We start from the raw sequence: 18,469 nt of genomic DNA, 5'->3' as shown, positions 1-18,469 counted from the left end.
CAGAGATATTTGTGCTTACTAAACCATTTTTTTCCTGAAACTTCAAGCTCTAAAGTAAAATGTAGTTGAATTTTTAATCTGAATTTATTTTCTGAGTACAAAGCAAATTTTATTTGCTAAGTGACACAAGCACCTCATTGCTCTGAATTTCATCTTCTTTCACTGTTCAACGGGTAGCTTCATCACACATTGCCCACATCAAAACAAATCACCCATTCTCCAACCTAAGACTGACATAGCTGTTACAAAAATCTTGTTGTCTACTTCCAACACACCTCCCTCAGCAAGAAAGCTCCAACAAGCACCACTACTTTCCCACATTTCTTTCAAAAACTATTCACATTCCCCTTAAGTCCAGCAATTGACTTGACTGTGCTGGGAGTTTCTGACAATCTGCAAAAAAGTTCTCCTACTATGACCAATTGTGAACAGTCAAATGTGAAAACTGTAGTGAAAATTGTCCACTGCACAGAGATTTGTACATGCTGAATAAATTTAAGTGAATATCTCGCTGCACTGCAGTGCAAGGTGAAGTTTCATTATCAGTCTACACTGGTTTAAGGATGTCCTGATCCTGAGCAAAGTAAGGGCATCTTCACCTTCCTCACCTAACCCTGCTTGCTCTATTGCTTGTGTAATACTGTGAGTGGGACTAGAACACTGACCCAACTGAAAATTAGGGCTTTCGAGTGTGTCCATATTTCATCTGGTTTAAAATGATCACTGAGTTGTTCTCTTCACCTTTTTACCAGTGAACAGAGAACTAAAGAGTCCTAGACCACTTGCATAGCCAAAAAAATGTGGCTCTTGAGTGATGTCACAGAAGTAGGAATATCTGCCTGCAAGTAGGGTGGGGAGGTATAAAGGTAAAAATCAAATAACTGAGGAAACACATTTATCACTTAGAATGTTTAAGACAGTGAGTAGGAGAGACAGAGCTTTAGAAAAAGAATAATAAAAACCTTCTTTCAAAATAAATGTAGCATTGTAACAGATCAAAGTGTGTGATTCATTTTGTAAGGAGACTCTGCTTCCCTTTTTTCATCTTTCCACTTTGCAGGATTCAACACTCATTACAGTCCCACAAATAAACAACAAAACCAAAATTCCTAAGATGAGACGCTGTGTCTGCATGTGCCAGTGAGAGAAACGCTGCCCCCTGGTGATCCTCACCACTCGCAGCATCACAGTTCAGGGCAAGCAGCAAACAGCAGGAGCTGAGGCTGGAGAATTCGAACTGCAGTTCCATTTGCTACAATGGAACTAAGCATAATTCAACACTTCATCCTCCAGCTACTAGCTGTAAAGTATTAGAAGTCTCTACAGATCATTTCACCCATGTAGAAAATCCTTTCTAGGTCTTCAAACTGGAGATCAGCCTCATCTTCAGGTTCACCAGGCATCACCTGGCTGTCCTGTTAGGCAGCAAATTGCACAATAGTTCTCTGATGTGCTTAATGGTAAAGTTATGTACAGAAGGAGGGAAAAATACTGGGGGAAGGGGAAAGTGGCAGCACTAACAAGCAGGAAGTGGCTGGAAAAGGGCGTGTATGTGGGGCTTTGCTCCCACAACAACCAAAAGGAATGGTTTCTCTACAAGGCTTTGTGTTGTCTCAGAGTGCTTGCCTTCCTGAGCATGGCTACATTAGTCCAATCACCTTGCAAGGCAGGAATCTCAACTAGCAAGAAAAAATGGCTTTCCAGCATATCTGTCTGCAGTATTTTTCTTTTACGGATTTGGGACTGAACACCCTCCTTCGTGTATAATAAATCTTTCCTTTTAAAAATGGTGTCTGCAAAACAAACTGTTCTCTGCCTGGTAATTCATGATGCAACCCCCAAAGCACAGCCAGCAACCATTTTGCTCTACCTGAGCTACAGAAAATGAAGTTTTAGCTCAAACTGTTTGAGCACTTCCTAGAGAATTATAGGATTCAGAAGTGCAAGAAGTGGGATTTCTAAGTGGGACTCAGTGCTGTTTAAGCTGTTCAAACTTCAAGTGGAAACTCAGGATATCAGACTTTTGTCAAGTTCAGTACCTTGAAAGACTAAAATCACAATTTTAGCAAAAGCTATGTACCAGTTGTCTGGGATTTCTTTTTTTTTTTCCTAAGTTTTAGTAAATACACCTTCATATCCTGCTGTGTTAACCACACAGAGAGCAGCAATGAACACAATGCATCTTGAGAGTCAGCTCACCACCTGCCTCTACAAACGTAACCACAAATGTCAGAGCCTAGGTTTTTCTGTGAGTATAAAGCTTAAAGCTGTTTCTAATTCTCATGACAACTTATACATTCTTACGTGCGATTTACTCATTACAACCCAGAGAAATTACAGCCAGAGCAGTTTCATTTTGTTGACAATGCCTGCCCACATGTGGTCAAAGCAATGCAGAGTTCAGGAACCTTGGTGGATTTTACCTTTAACACAAAGTTTAGTAAAGCAGTGTAGGCTAAACTCGAAAAACTATCATCTCCGAGTCACAGAGATCTGCATCTCTTGGCTGACTGACTTACTAGCTTTTAAACATACCCCTTTCCCAGGTTTTTTGCTTACTCCTCTCCTCCAGATCATCCTGTAGTAGGGTGTTGACCATGGCACCCAAAGGGAGAAACTTCAGTGGAGGTTTTTAGATGTTTATAGATGCAGTGGAGTCTGCATCTACAAAGGGAAACCCAAAAATCACAGATATTCCCTTATTTTCCTCCTTTCATGCTTGCTTTTGCAGAACATGATAAAGCATGTTATCTTTGAAACCTTCTTTGCCCTCTGTCCAATTTGGGTAAAATTGATCTTTTGATGATTCATCAGCTGTTTGTACAAATTAAAGGAAATCTAAAAAGAGTGAGAAAGACTTAAAAAAAGAATATGAAAGAAAAACAAGATGATGAATGACAGGTAGTTACATTTACTTTGGAACTAGAGGTGTTTCTTAGATAACCGAGATGGTGAGTCCAGTGTAAGACCAGCCGTACAGCAGCTCTCTTTAAGGCTACAGAGACTGGATAACAAGTGAGTATCCTTCACTGCAAGAAATGTTCCAGGATAAAAGTCCAAATAGAAAAACCCAGTATTTGCTTTAAATAATTTAAAAAACCCGCTGACTCTGAGTTTTCTTCTGTTCATAAACTGAGTATGTACAGTGAAACAAAAAAGAAAATGAATGAAGAAAAAAGGCCAAATATTTTAAATTGCTACTCCTATTAATAGCACATCCTGTTTTCCATTTTGGCCGCACTTGTTTCCCAAACTATTCTGCTTACCCAGCTGTAGGTTGTTAAGATTGTATCTTGCAGCTATTATGTCTCAGAGGAAATGCTGGGGTAGGCAATTTAGGTGGATTTTATTTTCCTATTTAATATGGAAAAGTTTTGTGGCTTTCAAAAACAAGTAAGACTATTTCCAGTCACAAAGAGATGCATCAAATCCATAAAAATAGAAGTTTCATATAAAAGCCCTTCACATGCCTTTAAGTACAACAGAGCATTTCACATCTATGTTCACACAGTATGCTCCTGAGATCACTTCACTTTGAAGTACATTAAATTGGAGAGGCATCTGTGCCCATATGCAGCTTACCTCACTGTCAGACAAATTATGCTGCAAGTAGTGCATCAATGATAGAAACACTTCTATTATGTGCCTACTTCAGTTAATCAAGGTCTCACTTTAAGATGCAAGAAAAACATCTCAGTGACATTAGGATGGTTACTTTTTCCTACATTTACTATAAAGTACTGTTCCTTTCTGTTTCCTTATACTTTTTCTTATTTCTTATACAATGGCCTTAGAGGTAAATCAGAAGTTACAGCTTACAAAGCTCATGTTGTGAAATTCAAACCTGAGTGACCCAGAGGATTTTCTCAGGCATTCTTGGCCCCAGCATGTCCTGTACTAGCTGGCTTACATAAACTGAATGTGATGCACATGCATGCTTACGCACAGTGGTTTTCTTCTAGTCTCTGGTTCTTCAGCTCTACAGAATTTCAAAAATAATTATGGGAACAGTGGATAATTATGACTCAAGTGGTAAATGTCACAGACTGCATACACGGGGACAAAGTATGCACTACAGAACTCAACTGAGATCATAAAAGAAATGTAATTCCTGCTGGTACACCTGGATTTGTCTAGTCTGTGGTTCTATACTCCAACACAGAAAGATGAAAGAGAAGCATCCTTTTTTTTTCAGCCCAATTCTTGTTGATGTAATTTTCCCCAAGAACTCATTAAAATAGTATACACAAAAATAATTTCTTCTTTGGCTAGTTAACATGAGACAATAGGAAAAATTTACATACGAAGCTGGAAAGTAAAAACTCATCAGTTAACGAGCTGAGTATTAGCAAAAAGTAGGTGGTAAACTGCAATGACAATACAAACAGAGCACCAGGCAAAGGTATCCCCTTGGTAGACACAATGATTCACACTCCATACACTATGTACAGGAGTAAGCTCACAGAAGCAAACAAACCCAGACTTTACCATCGTATCTGCTGGGAGAATCACACGCTTTCTGAGGGGTGGCCACTCGCAGGAATATCTGCTGCCTCCAGGAATGCCTGCGAGTCCTTACGGGGCTGTCCGAGTCAAGGGCCTGCTGGCCGTGCTTGGAGTCGTAGTCGCTGGAAGGGCAGAACACAGAGGAGTGTGTGAGCGGGTCACCCGGCTGTGCCAGAAAGTGTGACACAGCTTGCAGTGACCACACGGCCACTGCCTGGGGACTGCAGTGTGTGGTGCACATGCCGGGCCAAGCTCTCAGTGTTAGGAAGGTGAAACTTGCTTTGTAGCAGAGGCCTACACACGGCTGCAAACAGCGCTGAGGTTCACAAACAGGGACAGGCAGCTCTGAACAGTCTACTCTTTCCAGTTTTAATTAATTTTCAGTTTTATTTGCAGCAGTATGTTAATTAGAACATATTAAAGATACATACACAATAATGTAGCTTTACCATTACACTATTTACCTGCCCTTAATGAAACTTAGCAATTGTTCATAGGAGACACAAAGACTTGCTGATGCCTTTTATCAGTACTCATCAAGGAGCTTTATAAACACCAACTAAACTTCCAACCTTCTGTGCACTGGTTATGCAATATATTCCCTCCCAACACAGACTGGGAGAAAACTTTTAACCCTTCTGTTAGCAAGTCTATCTCTGAAATATGCAACAAACTTGGGAACAGAATCCAAGAACCTTGGATATTATTCCTTTGATGTCATCCACACATGCCTTACAGAGGTTTTTTAGTCAGAATATAAAATGAAATAGTGACGAACAATGATGTTTTCCTATTAAAAATCCCACTAATAACTTTAATCTGTTAGAACTCTAAACTATTCATTGTTTAAATATTCTAAACTTTATTCCAGCCACTGGCTAAATGGTTACAAAAGTCTTTGTAGAAGCTGAAAGGGATAAATGAAATCCAGATAGCTCTGGCAGCAACAGGGAGAAGCATTTTACAGGTCATCCTCTCCTTCCAATTTGAGGACACTGACATTGCTTAGGTTGAATCATATATTCCCTTAACTGAAAACTCTTTTATGTCAAGAATAATCACAGAAGTAAATAGATGGAAGTTGTATGACCACTGCAACATAAAAATGGCTAAGATCTGCAATCTTAAGGGGAGAGTAGTCTGGGATAGCTTCATCCTTTTGACAGCCATTACATGCAGAATACACGCAGGTGAACTGTTGCACAAATCAGGTTTTGCAAGTGCAAGAAGCATTTAAAATATTTCAGACAAAGAAATCTTTGAAAATACAGTTTTACCTCCAGGCTTTAAGAGAGAACCCTACCTTGTTGTGCTCCTAAAGTCAGAGGTGTTATTTTCATCTACAGGAGCCAGAAATTTTAAGAAATTTGGCACAGAAGAAGAAGAATGAAGCTTTTTCCTTAAGGCAGTACGGTAGGAGATGCTGAGAGTGCAGTTGGGAAAAGTATAGTTTAGAACAAAGAAGTATAAGTCCACAGAATAAAAATAATACAAAATTCCTAAGTTTCAAACAAAAGACAGCTAAATCCAGGAGGTCCGAATATCAAGGAATCCAAAGTCAAAACTAAAACTGCTAACAAAGTCCTATTTTGAGGTACATATTTGTTTGGGCAAACTAAAACGTTCCAATGTATATAAATGCATTTCCAGTAAAATTATTATTCTTTGCTATATCCCAAGATTTTTAGGGCATGTTTCAAATAAATTCCTTTAATCTATTAAGAACCAATGCCAACTTCATCACATTTTCTTAAATATCAGTTTCAATGACCAACTAAATTTGAGGGAAAAGGTTAGGAAAAGTTGACACTGATAATCATTGTGCTAGCAAATGAAAAATAAGACTTTGGCAAAAACTCTTTTGTAAAGCATTACCAGGGTTTTATTTAGAAAAACTTGGAACTTTTAAGTTAAAAGCTAAGTCTTCTGACTAATCATTCAGGGTTGTGGCTCTATTTATGCAACAGACAGGAGCGCTAATCAAATTTCATCAACAGTCTTCTGGCCAAAATATTTATTCTAAAGAAATTCTTTTAATTTAAAACAATTCTATAATTGTCTTTTAAAATAAGTCTGAAAGATACTCAGACGCAGGTTAATAGAACGAAATAAGAAAAAAATCAGACAATGAAAAGTTTTTGCATGGAGTGAAAATACAGAAAACTGCTTGGCTGATGATACTATAGACCTTTTCTCAGACACAAAATCACATGAGTAGGAGAATTGACTCCTAAAAAAGTACGTTTAAGAAAGAATTGTTTCTGAAAAACCATAATGTTCTATCTGGATGACATTTAGCAATGTTTCCTGAAGATGTGAATGGAAGTGGGGGGGTGGGAGGGCAGGGGAGAGAATACTTTGGGATAATCACTAGCATCAAGTGAAGCAGATTCTTTAGTAGCTGGCATTGACATAAAGACGATAAGGCCGTAGCATGGTGTGCCCTGCAAACAGGGTTCACTTACAATTACATTGTAAATCCATTACAATTACATGGTAGTTCCACTTACAGAATTAGGAAGATTGACTGTATTGATTTAAACTCATTAACCCATTTGACATCCCTAGCAATTTCCATTTTCAGTCTTGTTACTTAGATGTTCAATATGGCATATTCCTTAAGAGACAGGGAAATGAAAGGTGTAATTGCAACGGTGTGTACAGAATCATTACCAAATCACTTGGAAACATTTGCTTTGAGAATTTAACCTTCAGGATTCAAGTAAATCTTATTAAATTAAAGAATGAACAGGACTCTGCAGACTCATTTCCTGCCCTGAGCTATGTCATACTTCTGAGGTAAAGCTAAATTAAGAGATGCTAGTTAGTACTCAGCAAGTACAACTGAAGAATCTGGTGAAACAGCATCCTCAGTTGAATATTTTCTCAGGTTTAGAAAATCAGCACCTTAGGGAAACAGGAAACTTTCACATGGGAGAACAAAAACAAAAAATAAACAGCAGCAGCAACAAAAATTGCTTGCCAATGGCCAGTGACTGTTGACAGAGCTTCTGAGGACATTTGGTCTCATTAGCCTTTTGAGTTAAAATAAGCAGTTTTAGCTCAAGGAGTTAAGAAAGACTTTCACAGTTTATGATATTTAGGGAGCCACTTAGTTTCAGGTTCTCAGGGAAACGAAGTGCTCTTCAATGTTCTCTCTCTATATTTTAATTCTAAGAAAGCATGGGAAAGCATAATTTGATACTGCTGTAAGTAACCAAGACAAATGATGGGTTAATGGGCTGGGGTTTTTGTTTATTTGTTCTTGGGTTTTTGTTTTGTGAGAAGTGGGGATGGTGGTGGGGTGGTATGTGGTGGGTTTTTTTCCTATCAGCTCTCCATATTCCTGCTGCTTCTTGCCCCATGTAGTTAACTTGGTCAACCTTCATTTAATGTCAGGCACAAAAGAATAGTAGTGTGCTTTTGTGTTACCATGAACAAAGAACAGAACCAAACGCTTCAGGAAGGACAAAGTGAGCTCTCAGGTTCTTGGCAACTTATCCCTCACACAATTTAAAGAGCGCTGCTGTCTGCTGCATAACAACAAATTGCTTTGGAACAACTGTCTCTAAAGAAAGAACCAGTGTCTGAAAGAATCTGATTGATTAAAACAATAAATTATGTAAGTACCAGCTCTACATCCAGTAGTGGAGCAGTTAAAGACCTCCCTCTCCCAGAAAAAACTACCACCTCTGGTCTATACTAAACCATTTCGATTTTTTATGCTACAGAGTTTCACATTTATGCAATAGGAAAACAAACCCTACCCCAAACTACTTGCAGGTACTAGCTCACCTTTTTTGTGGAAAATGCCCACTTGGTTCTCCACTTGAATTATGTCTTAGATATTTTAAAAAGTTGGGTGAAGAGGCCGAGGGATTAAGACGAGCTAGAGTAGGAGAACGTGCAAGTTGACCAGAAGAACTTTTTAGATTTGCCGACAGATTCGTTCACACCATATAGAGCGGATTCCAACCAGAGCGATGGAGTTGAGGTAGCACAGAGAACAAAACCGAAAGAAAGGAAAGGAGGGGAAAAAAAAAATGAAATCCCTTCTCTAATCTTTGAAAGGGAAATGGCATATGTAAATGAGACATTTCCTATGTTTTTCACAGTTAATGCAGTAACTAAGAACAAAAACTTTTTTTTTAACCCAATTAGCAAAGTTCCAAATTCATGTTTACAGGATTCAGTAAGGCATTTCAGAATATGACTAATTATAACTCATCAAAAAATGGCACTAACACCTCAATTTCTTTTTACTTATATGTGCTTCCCCTTGATTTCTATGATAAAGTCAGGCATATGATCAAGAGTTCCAATGAATGAGAACTGAAATGCTATAGGAGGAACTAAATTTAGTTCTACTTTGAAAACCATTTTTGAATGAGGTAAGCTGTTCAAGAACACTCATAAAACAGGACTTGTTAAAAGTCTATAACACATGATTTTTGAGAACTTTAAAGTACACTTGCTTGTAAGTTTTCCGTTTCCTCTGTTTCTGTATATTTGCTATGAAATAGAAGCAATAGGGATTTCTTTTGGGTTTGAGTTATATGAGGGAGCAAGCACACTCAGGACTTACTAAAAATTATATGACCAAACATAAATAACCAAGAAAATAAAAAATATACTTAATTTCTAGCTGCATTCCTATAGTAAGATAATAATTGATTGAACAAGCAGCTACAAGTTCTAGGGCAGCTCTTGTGAAGATAAGAGACTAACAAGTCCTAAATTGCACTACAAAAAACATTCTATAGTACTTTAGGAGTAAAGAGGTTCAAAAAATGGCCAAAAAGGCAACCCAGGTTATGCTTCTTTTCAAATACTATAATTCTCTTTTTTTTTTCCACCTCCATCATCCATTTCAAGCATATTGACTTACTGCCCTGCCTCCTGCAGGAAAAGAATATGCTGGAACACAGAGATTTCCTATTAATTTATGCAAATGAGCAGTTTGGGCAGTAAAACAGACGCCTATAGACAGAACTGTTTCAACAGTAATTGGAAAAACCAGATAGAATGAAGGGAGAAAACTGCCATAAAGTAAGAGAGGACTAGAGATGCAGAGGCAGGCATTTGAAGGAGGACAGCTTGAAGAATATTCATATTAAAGCAAGTGTTTTTGTGAGTAAAATCTAGATAGGCTCATTGAAAAGCTAGACAGAAGCCTCACCTCTACCAATAACTAAGCACTTTAAGACACTTTAGGGTGCTGTTTCAATACTACATATGAAATCACCAACCAGTAAGGTTTTCAGGATCACAGAGGTTACTGGATTTTTCTCTCTAAATAGAAACCAAGAAGTAGCATTTATTTATACCTCTCACAGATCAAAACAACAAAATAATTGCTTGGATAAATATAACCGAATCGACCAGTTTTGTGACATATATTGCAGAACTACACATCTCATGTGTAGCACACAGGGTTAAAGGTATTTTAAAAAAGAATACCTACAAACCTCCAAGGAGTGACACACTGCTGCAACACATCCCTTATCCATTAACAGGACATACCTGGTATGCAATTATCATCCCCAAATATGCCCTCAACAAACAAAATCATAGCCTGCTTTTAATAAGGCTTACTTTATTTTGTGAGGAGTCTCTGTGCTCACTGAGTGATACCTCATAAGTTTTCTCTGAGGAACAGATGGTGATGTTTCGACAGGTCCCAGAGATTCCTGGCTCTCTGTTGGTAAATGACTCAGTGTGTTTGCTCGCCTCCGAAAGCTCTGCTGGGGCAACGTAACAGACTGCTCCAGAGAGGAAACCTCTGTGTCACTGCAGACATCACCCACTGATCCACTGGCTTTGACAGCATTTTCTGCAGGAAGCACAGGAAGTCTGTCTTTCTCCTTTTCACACAATGGTGGCTCCTAGCAGTGCAAGAAATAAGGTTATCAATGTATGGGCTTCGAATCCATCTTTGTGATTGCAGTACCATGTCATTATTCACATCCATAGATATCTGCTCCAAACACACATTTTTATCAAGCTAGGTCAAAGAAAGATGTTTCATGTTTTTGTCCTTGTTATTCATCACTTAGACCAACAAAGCAGAGTCTTTATTTTGCAGAAAAAGTTTTGAATAATTTTGAGAGTAATTGTATTTTATAGCATGTTGAATACAACTCAGAAGAAATAGGCTCAGAACAAGAGGGTGAGGTTTGGCTAACAGTTTAAAGGGTGGTATTGCAGAATGCTGTATCTTTAGCAACCCATCTAACCATATAATATTCCTTTTGTCTACCTGCAGATTCACACAAAGAACTTAAGCTAATGACTAGATGCCTGTTTCAATCCCAAACTATGCATTTTCTTTATTCCTGACGTATGTTTCCTGCAGAATCAGTGATTCTTTCAAAAACATAAGCAGAAATAGCAGACCTTTGTTTACATGACATTAGGAGTCTGCAGGTGAGCAGGCATTACAGCAGAATCAATAGCTGTATATCTAAGCCTGCAGAGTGCTATACTGCCTCCAGGGAAGAAGACTGGCTTCTCCCATGCTGTTTGCCTGTATTGTTTTCTACAGACTAAAAACTTTCTGACCACACAAACAGGGAAGTTACTCTACTTCTTGTTTTAGTTTTATGTTTCTTATTAATACAGTCCTGCATTTATGGTATGAACTCTCAGGGCTAAAACCAGTCAGATGAGGATCAGCAGAATGGTCATTATGGCACTTGTTTTGCTGCACACTCTTGTAAAATTCAGATGATGTTATATATTATTTCACATATATTCACATATTCATACAAAATATGTTATATACAGTACAAGGAATTTCTAATTCAATAGCACTTCTCTGCTTTATAACACAGGGAACAGAATGAAAATCTTGAAAGCAACTTGAAACATTTCACATTTGACCATAATTCACACTTGCTTAATTGTTTCAGGGAATATTTTTCAAAGTGTCTAAATATGTACAATTATTCCAGGCTTTACTTACTTTATTTGTGCTGCTTAAGGTACTGGACATAGAGCTCTCCAGATCCACAGAACCAGACCTGTCCAGTGGACCTCTGGCTTTACTGCCCTGTAGAAATAAAGCACATCAGCAGTTTAGATTATGATACATAGGGCACACCAAAGAGATTTGGGTAGCACAGTCGGGATCTGTAATTTTCACAGACAGTATCAAATTTAATTTCCTGAAATTCCTAAAAATACCCCTTTTCCCTATGGGAAACAGAAGCTTCATTCAGAATAGTCTCTGTCAACTTTAAGGATCCTGTAGAATTAAGGAATTCTCACGGGCAATGATGTGTTTTCCATTATATGTACATAATCACATATTTCATATGTAGTAGAACTGTTACAGTACCTTCTGTATTAGGTACCTACAAAGACATATTTTACAAAGGACTAAACCCATATAAATTTAATATACAGGAAAACATAATTTCTGCTATTATCATTTCAGTGCCTATAAATCAGAAAGCATAAATATTCTGTAAAATCTGTGAACAGTATTTTTGTATCATTTGAGTAATGTTTTTGTGTAACCAAGAAAAATATCTGATGGATTCTGATGTGCTAACACAATTATGGAACTTGTATCTTCCTAATCTTAAACCATGTAATTTTTAATGTTCTGAAGTTAAAGCTCATGTTCTCTTTGAAGTTTATTCCCAGCTAAAATATAAAATGTTGTTATTATTCACAACAGTGACTATATCTCTTTGAAGTTCAGCCAAAACTTCTGGCTTCAGATCTGGCTTCAGATTCAAAATCAAGAGTTTCCATCAAAACAGCAATGCCAGTGAAAATGCAACCAATGTACAGCTGTGCTTATATGAAGGCAGCTTATACCAGTCAGGACAAACTGAAAGAAAATTAGATCAGTACTACAGCTAATGTAACAACACTAACATTATGTTCCATATCCCGAGCACAGCTGCAGCAGGGTTTTATACGGGTGAATTCTAGAAACGCTGTCTGGGAAGTAACGAGAGGAGATACGAAACTAAAACTCACCTCTATATGTACAATTGTAACAGTAAAACAATGCTTTTGTTATCATTTGTCTTAAGAGAATGGGCTAGATATGATGTCTGAAACAAGCTTTGAAAATCGAGTTTTGTCACTACAAGTTGCTTGTCTGTGAACTAATAAATTCTACTAGATATTGCTTCAATGTAACTTTTTGCTGACTACAAATGAGAATGCACTGTTTCTGTTCCTGAATATTTGTTGTTTGGCATTCTGTCACAACTTTTTTTTGATGGGAGAAGGTCTGATTTTTTAAATCCTTTGTCAAGCAGACGTCTTTACAAACCTCCTACTGTTTTCCTCAGACTTCTATCATGAGGTTCAAAATAAAGTATATTTGAATAAGACACTCAATAGATTTAAATTGTTATTAAACTTGACATCTGATTTAATTTCCAACTGCTCCTGTTTACTTTCAGTGGCTAATTTCAGTGATCTGTTCATGATAAACATTTTCATAGAACCACAGAATTAACCAGGTTGGAAAAGAATCACTACCACATAGAAGCTCAAGTTTTTTCCACTAATCAGTATTTCCAGACACTGTCTACAGAGAATTGTACCAGCTGTAGTATTGCCTAGATGCCTTCATGCTCTTATTCCTCACCTTCAAATAATCTACGGGATTTAAAAGTTCAGCTATCACACTATTCATCAATTCTGTGTCACTAAGAAACACATCTCATTAGAAATGCTTAGTCAGCTCCTCAGTAGTTTCCTTCTACATAAAGTGAACAATTATAATTACTGTTTTAATTTTCTAAATCCAAAAAAGAAATAAACTGTTGCTTTTCATAAGTCCTCATGTTAACTTCATATTAATTTTTTGAAATGCCTATATACAGGCTTTCTTATGTAGGAATTAGTTCACTTCATCCACGACTTGGTATTCTCTCTACCAAAGCCCTGCTTTTTTTGTCTTCTAAAATGTACAGTCAAATATTTTTGACACTGTGACTTTAATAACCTTTGGGCTACAGCCTGGAATGATAACAAATAAGACCCTTCTATCAAATAAACAAAGCAATGACATTATGTTCAAAGACAATAAACATGAAGATACTTACACGTGATAAAATATTTTCAAAAGATTCTGTAAGAGACCTTTTCGCTTTGTTCTTTAACATGTCTAATCTGAATCTCGGAGCACTGCTGGACACTTCATTTGCAGCATTCTCAGCAGGAGGTTGTGAAGCCTGCAAGTGTTTAAAAAAAGAAATACAAAATACTCAACAGCATGGAAAAAATCTCAGTGAACATTTTGAAGACTTCTATAACCTAAATCAATAGCTTTTCTTGGTGTCCTCTACTTGACATGCCTTTTTCTCTAGTGATACTTGTACTGAAGTTTAACAGACTATCCTAAAATAAGGAAAGGAAATCTCTTACAGGAAATATGTTGAGTGAACTAGCATGCTTGAGAAGAATTACCGTTTTAATACGGATTTACAGCTCTGTTGACAAATTTTCATTTACGCCAATGTGGAATTGTACAAATTCTAAACATTGAAGTGTAACAGATTAGAGATTTCTCATGGATTTCCTTTTCTTCAACCAATAAATGAATCAAAATCTCATCATTAACAGAAACTCTCAACTTTCTTCATTGTAGTAAAATGGGTCTTTCTAAGGGCCAGGAAGATGTATAGCAATCTAACTCTTCTATATATTTCACCAGTAGAAATATTTCCACCTTAAAACTAACAGTCAGTTGAGAGTTTTTCTTCTTAAATAAATATTTCAGTTCATTTTTGGTGCTGGTGAATACTAATTCACGAAACATTAGTATTATCCCTGCTTGTCCCTAAATTCAGAGATCTGAATGCTTGATCTGTGCAATTAATATTACTGGGCAGCTGAATGACGTAACTGTCACCAAATTGTCCTGTCTATATGTAATTTTAAAACATCCTATCTCCAGTATGACAACTTTACAGGCTCCTCTATTTTCTTCTTACCTTCTGTCCTGGTTATGCCAGGACAAGGTTAATTTTTGCAGTAGCCACGAGGGGGCATGGCCAGGACCTGAAGGATATTTTATACCATCCGTCATTGCTGGAGGGTATGGGCTCTTTCCAGTCAAATCAATGTATCAGCAGGGAGCCTTCCAGTACTGCCTATCACTGCGGGGTGGATTCCGTGTGAATAATTTCTTTTCTTTTCTTGTACCCTCTGTGGCTAATATTGGTGGTATTACTGGTCCTTTTCTTACCTCATTGCTGTTTCCAGTAAATTATTCTTATCTCATGCTTTTTGACTTTTGTGCCTCCAATTGTCCTCTCCATCCCACTGCAGTAGGTGCCTGGCTTGGAGAGTCTTGGTGGGGGCACTGAATGAGCAGTACCATTCCTAAGCCACATCACCTTTCCTCATCTTATTCTCCAAGGGTAAATCAGATGCTGCTTGCTATTACATTCTTATGAAAAGACACTCACTTTGAAGTGTTTTTGTTAAACAAGATCCGTATACTAGCATCACATTTCATCTTTTTTCTCCTGATTTAAATATATTTTTTAAGATAGGCAATGAAAAGCATGAAAATGAATATGCAGAACAGAAGGGAACAGGGACATCAGGGTGTCATGGGTTATGATTGCTGAGACAAATAACAGAGTATGTGTTCAAAGGTATCTGCTATTACACAGGCCTGGAGATAAATTATTAGAATAAATATAAAATATTATGCTGAGACAAATGATGGACTGAGGGGAAGTCAGTTCTCTTCTTAGAACACTGGCATCTTTGCAAGTGTCAGATTAACCAATTTGGTTCAGGAACTGGACAAACAGATTGCAGCAGGCCTTATAAATTTTCAAATCATTGAAGACATACTAAGATCTTATCTCGCTTTGTATATCACTATTTCCAAGCTGTCTGTAACTGACAATTATTTGACCACCAGCTAGCATTACACCAAATCAAAATATATCACCTATGATGACAGAGGACCTCAGGCAATGTTTCTTCCTTTTATCCCACAACTGAAATGCTTTTTTCTTAAAAGCATATTTCTGGTGAGATGCCCAAGACAATAAATCAGAGAGTGAAATATGCAATTTTCTTTCTGTTTACTGAGGGAGGTAAATAATTAGCTAGTAAGCCATGAAAGGAGAAGAGATTAACAAAGTGAAAATACAGTAAAGGAAGATTTGCTGCTACTTTCCTAATTTTTTCACAGGTGTAATTATTCTCTATATATTCATTTGCTAGTTTATATCACAAAGAGCTGACAGCAATCATCACAGTGGAATTATCAAGCAATAGAAGAGGGACAGTCAAGACTTCTAAGAGGGTCTAAACAATTGCAACTGAAAGTTTCCAGAGAATGGATGGAATCCTTTTAATACTAACCTCCTTGAGTTGTCTCAAGGTAGCTACTCACAAACCAAGGTATCCAAAATCACTAATCCCTTCGGAAAAACCTTAAGTGTACTGTATAAATAGCCAGTTAAGCAGCATTGATGGAACCTCACAGAGAATAAAAGGTAGCTCATCTCTGTGGACATGGATGAGTCTCTGCTGCCATTTCTGCAGCAATCCTCCTCATTTTAAGGCCACTTACACAAGAAATAACTTTCAGTCCTGGGTAAATGTAATAGGCTTTATTAACGATCAAATCCAATGTGTTGTCATTTCAGACTCAACACTGACAGCGAGATGGCAAATGCTACAGACCAGCTGAGAACAATCACAAATTCATTATATATTCTCTCACATATATTGAATTTTCATTGCAGTGAGAACAAATAAACAACTTAGTAGTCTGCCTTGTTTGCACCTCTGTCTCCTAGGCCTGAAATCAGACTGTACCAGGGACCTCAAATTCACAGATATCTGTTTTGGCAGATGACAATAGTTTATGAACCATAAGCACACCCAGTATTCACCACTGCTTACACAATGAAGTTTCAAATTCAAGTGATGGAAATTTGCCTTTGGAAAGAAATAAAAAATCAAATGGAACATTTTTGCCTGGCTTCTCCTTACATGAACTAAAATAGAATGATTACTTACCTGTTTTGCTTCTCCAACATGAACATGGTCCTTCTGTTTTTCTTCATATATGTTTCTCAGTAGAGAGATAACCAGCTCATTTTCTTTTTGTTCATTTCGTGGTCTTAATTTCTGTAATTGAAAACACCACAAGCAGAATAATTATACATTTGTGTAATAGTTAGCAAATATATATGCTTTTCGTTTGTCACCATAATAAATCATCAATGTAGGAATAAGTTTAGTCTGTTAATGCTACTACTCCAGTCCACCAGAGGACACCAGTGTTCCAGGCAAAGCACCAGTACAGCCACGAAAACACCTCACCTCACTTTATACACGACAGAATTTACACCTAAGACAGAGAACAACTGTACAAATATCAAACTGTCACAAATAAAGGCTTTAAAAATATTTTTGCCAATTTTCTTTTGATATAAAGAAAACTGAACCACTGTAGTTCTGAGTTTGTAGCACACATGGAGTACTGTCCTAGAGATAGGATTCACTATGCTTCTACTAGAAATCCTTCACACTGGACATTTAATTTGTGGGAAATGACAAAGGTTTTTTTATATATTAGTGCACAAGGTGAACATGTTTATCTGTGCCACATTTTGTTTAGATCTGAATTACTGTAAGAGAAGATTTTAAAACAATTTATTAAAGAATTTAATCCCAGAAACTTAACTTTTGAAAAACATATGCTGCCTTAAGCCTATTGATACAATGCAGAGGTTACAGTATGAATCAATGCCAAGGTAGCACATTAGATTAATAAAAATGCCACAGGAAGACAGTGACCTAAAAATGCAAATCATGGTAACAATACATGGATCTGCAAGAATGCAACATTCCAGGCTGTCCAACTGAAAAAGCTAGCTGAGAAAGATGGGCAGGGGGTTTGTACTTTACCCTTAGTTTTACCAAGTTAATCGTTTGCAGAACCTCACCAGAAGCAATTAACAGTTTCCTGTGACTACTAGAAGCTTTAGACTTTGTGCAAACACTAAAAGGCACCAGTGCTGCTAGCTGCCTTATGCTAAGAAACTACTTAGCTCATGGAATTGGTCCTACAGAACAACTTCCAAATTTGGTATTGAGTGATACCGTGGAAACTCACAGAGACTCAAACGACTCAAGAGAGGAAGGAAACATTTTTTGAAAGGACTGAAATTTCTTTATCTTCAACAGTGTGTCAATTCCAGTGACATTTCCTACAATGCATATCATCTGTTTTAAATGCAGCTATGCTTTCCTCTGTCCTGAAATAGATTTAATTAAGAAGATATCAAGTTTAACTTCTTTAGTTAGTTTGATAAGAGTTAAGATCTAGAACAAATTTTAGGCCAGAAATTTTATGATCTGGGAATATTACAGTAATTTGTTTTGGTCAAAGTAACAGTCTGAATTCCCTCACAGTACAAGTTACTGCCTTCACCCATAAAAAAATGTGTTCAGTTTTACTCAGTGACAAGTCAACATCTTCATGGAAAGCAAGGAGTATTAGGGGAAGAAAAATGAGTAAAACAGTCATTTTCATCAAAGGTAAGTTTTTAACAGCTCTAGAAAAACAACTGAAATTAAAGCACAAGCTGGCTAACAGTCTATTATGCAAAAATAATGAATGATTCACAAAAAAGGAAAATAACTTCTGTGTTTTATACATATGTTAGCAAAAAACAAAACTGCTTTAAAATCTTGTAGGAAACAAAGCTTACCTGAACCTCTTCAAAAACAGAGGCTTGTTCCTGGTTATTTAGTGTAGTTAGATGCTTTTGTAGTTCTAGTTTAGTCTTAGAAGGGTGCAACCCTACCAAAAGGAACATAAAGGAGCAAATTACAGGGTCAAGTTTTTCAGAATTAATCAATCAATCATATAAATATGCTCACTATTTAAGCCAAAGCATGTCAAATATTTGAGCTGGCCCTTTCCAGGATTTCATAGAGGGCATTAGAAAGA

The 18,469-nt window shown here is 37.1% G+C and overlaps 1 protein-coding gene across 6 annotated transcripts in view; it reads right to left on the bottom strand.

The window, feature by feature from the left end:
- TBC1D1 (TBC1 domain family member 1) overlaps positions 1–18,469 on the bottom strand; it is a 100,228-nt gene that overhangs the window by 28,895 nt on the left and 52,864 nt on the right. For 3 of the 6 annotated variants that reach the window (XM_088163257.1, XM_088163258.1, XM_088163263.1), the window contains 8 exons: positions 18,228–18,319; positions 16,528–16,638; positions 13,581–13,709; positions 11,471–11,557; positions 10,102–10,391; positions 8,302–8,430; positions 5,810–5,929; positions 4,489–4,628 (listed from right to left, as the gene is read on the bottom strand). In XM_088163257.1, the coding sequence (XP_088019383.1) occupies positions 4,489–4,628; positions 5,810–5,929; positions 8,302–8,430; positions 10,102–10,391; positions 11,471–11,557; positions 13,581–13,709; positions 16,528–16,638; positions 18,228–18,319 (1,098 nt within the window). The remainder of the gene's footprint in view (positions 1–4,488; positions 4,629–5,809; positions 5,930–8,301; positions 8,431–10,101; positions 10,392–11,470; positions 11,558–13,580; positions 13,710–16,527; positions 16,639–18,227; positions 18,320–18,469) is intronic. The other 3 variants (XM_088163259.1, XM_088163260.1, XM_088163261.1) reach the window with 3 other exon arrangements.

The sequence above is a fragment of the Sturnus vulgaris genome, chromosome 4 (genome assembly GCF_052056855.1).
Source record: "Sturnus vulgaris isolate bStuVul1 chromosome 4, bStuVul1.hap1, whole genome shotgun sequence".
Classification (NCBI taxonomy): Eukaryota; Metazoa; Chordata; class Aves; order Passeriformes; family Sturnidae; genus Sturnus; species Sturnus vulgaris.
Note: the sequence above shows the minus strand (reverse complement) of the source record. Positions and strands in the feature narration are given on the sequence as shown.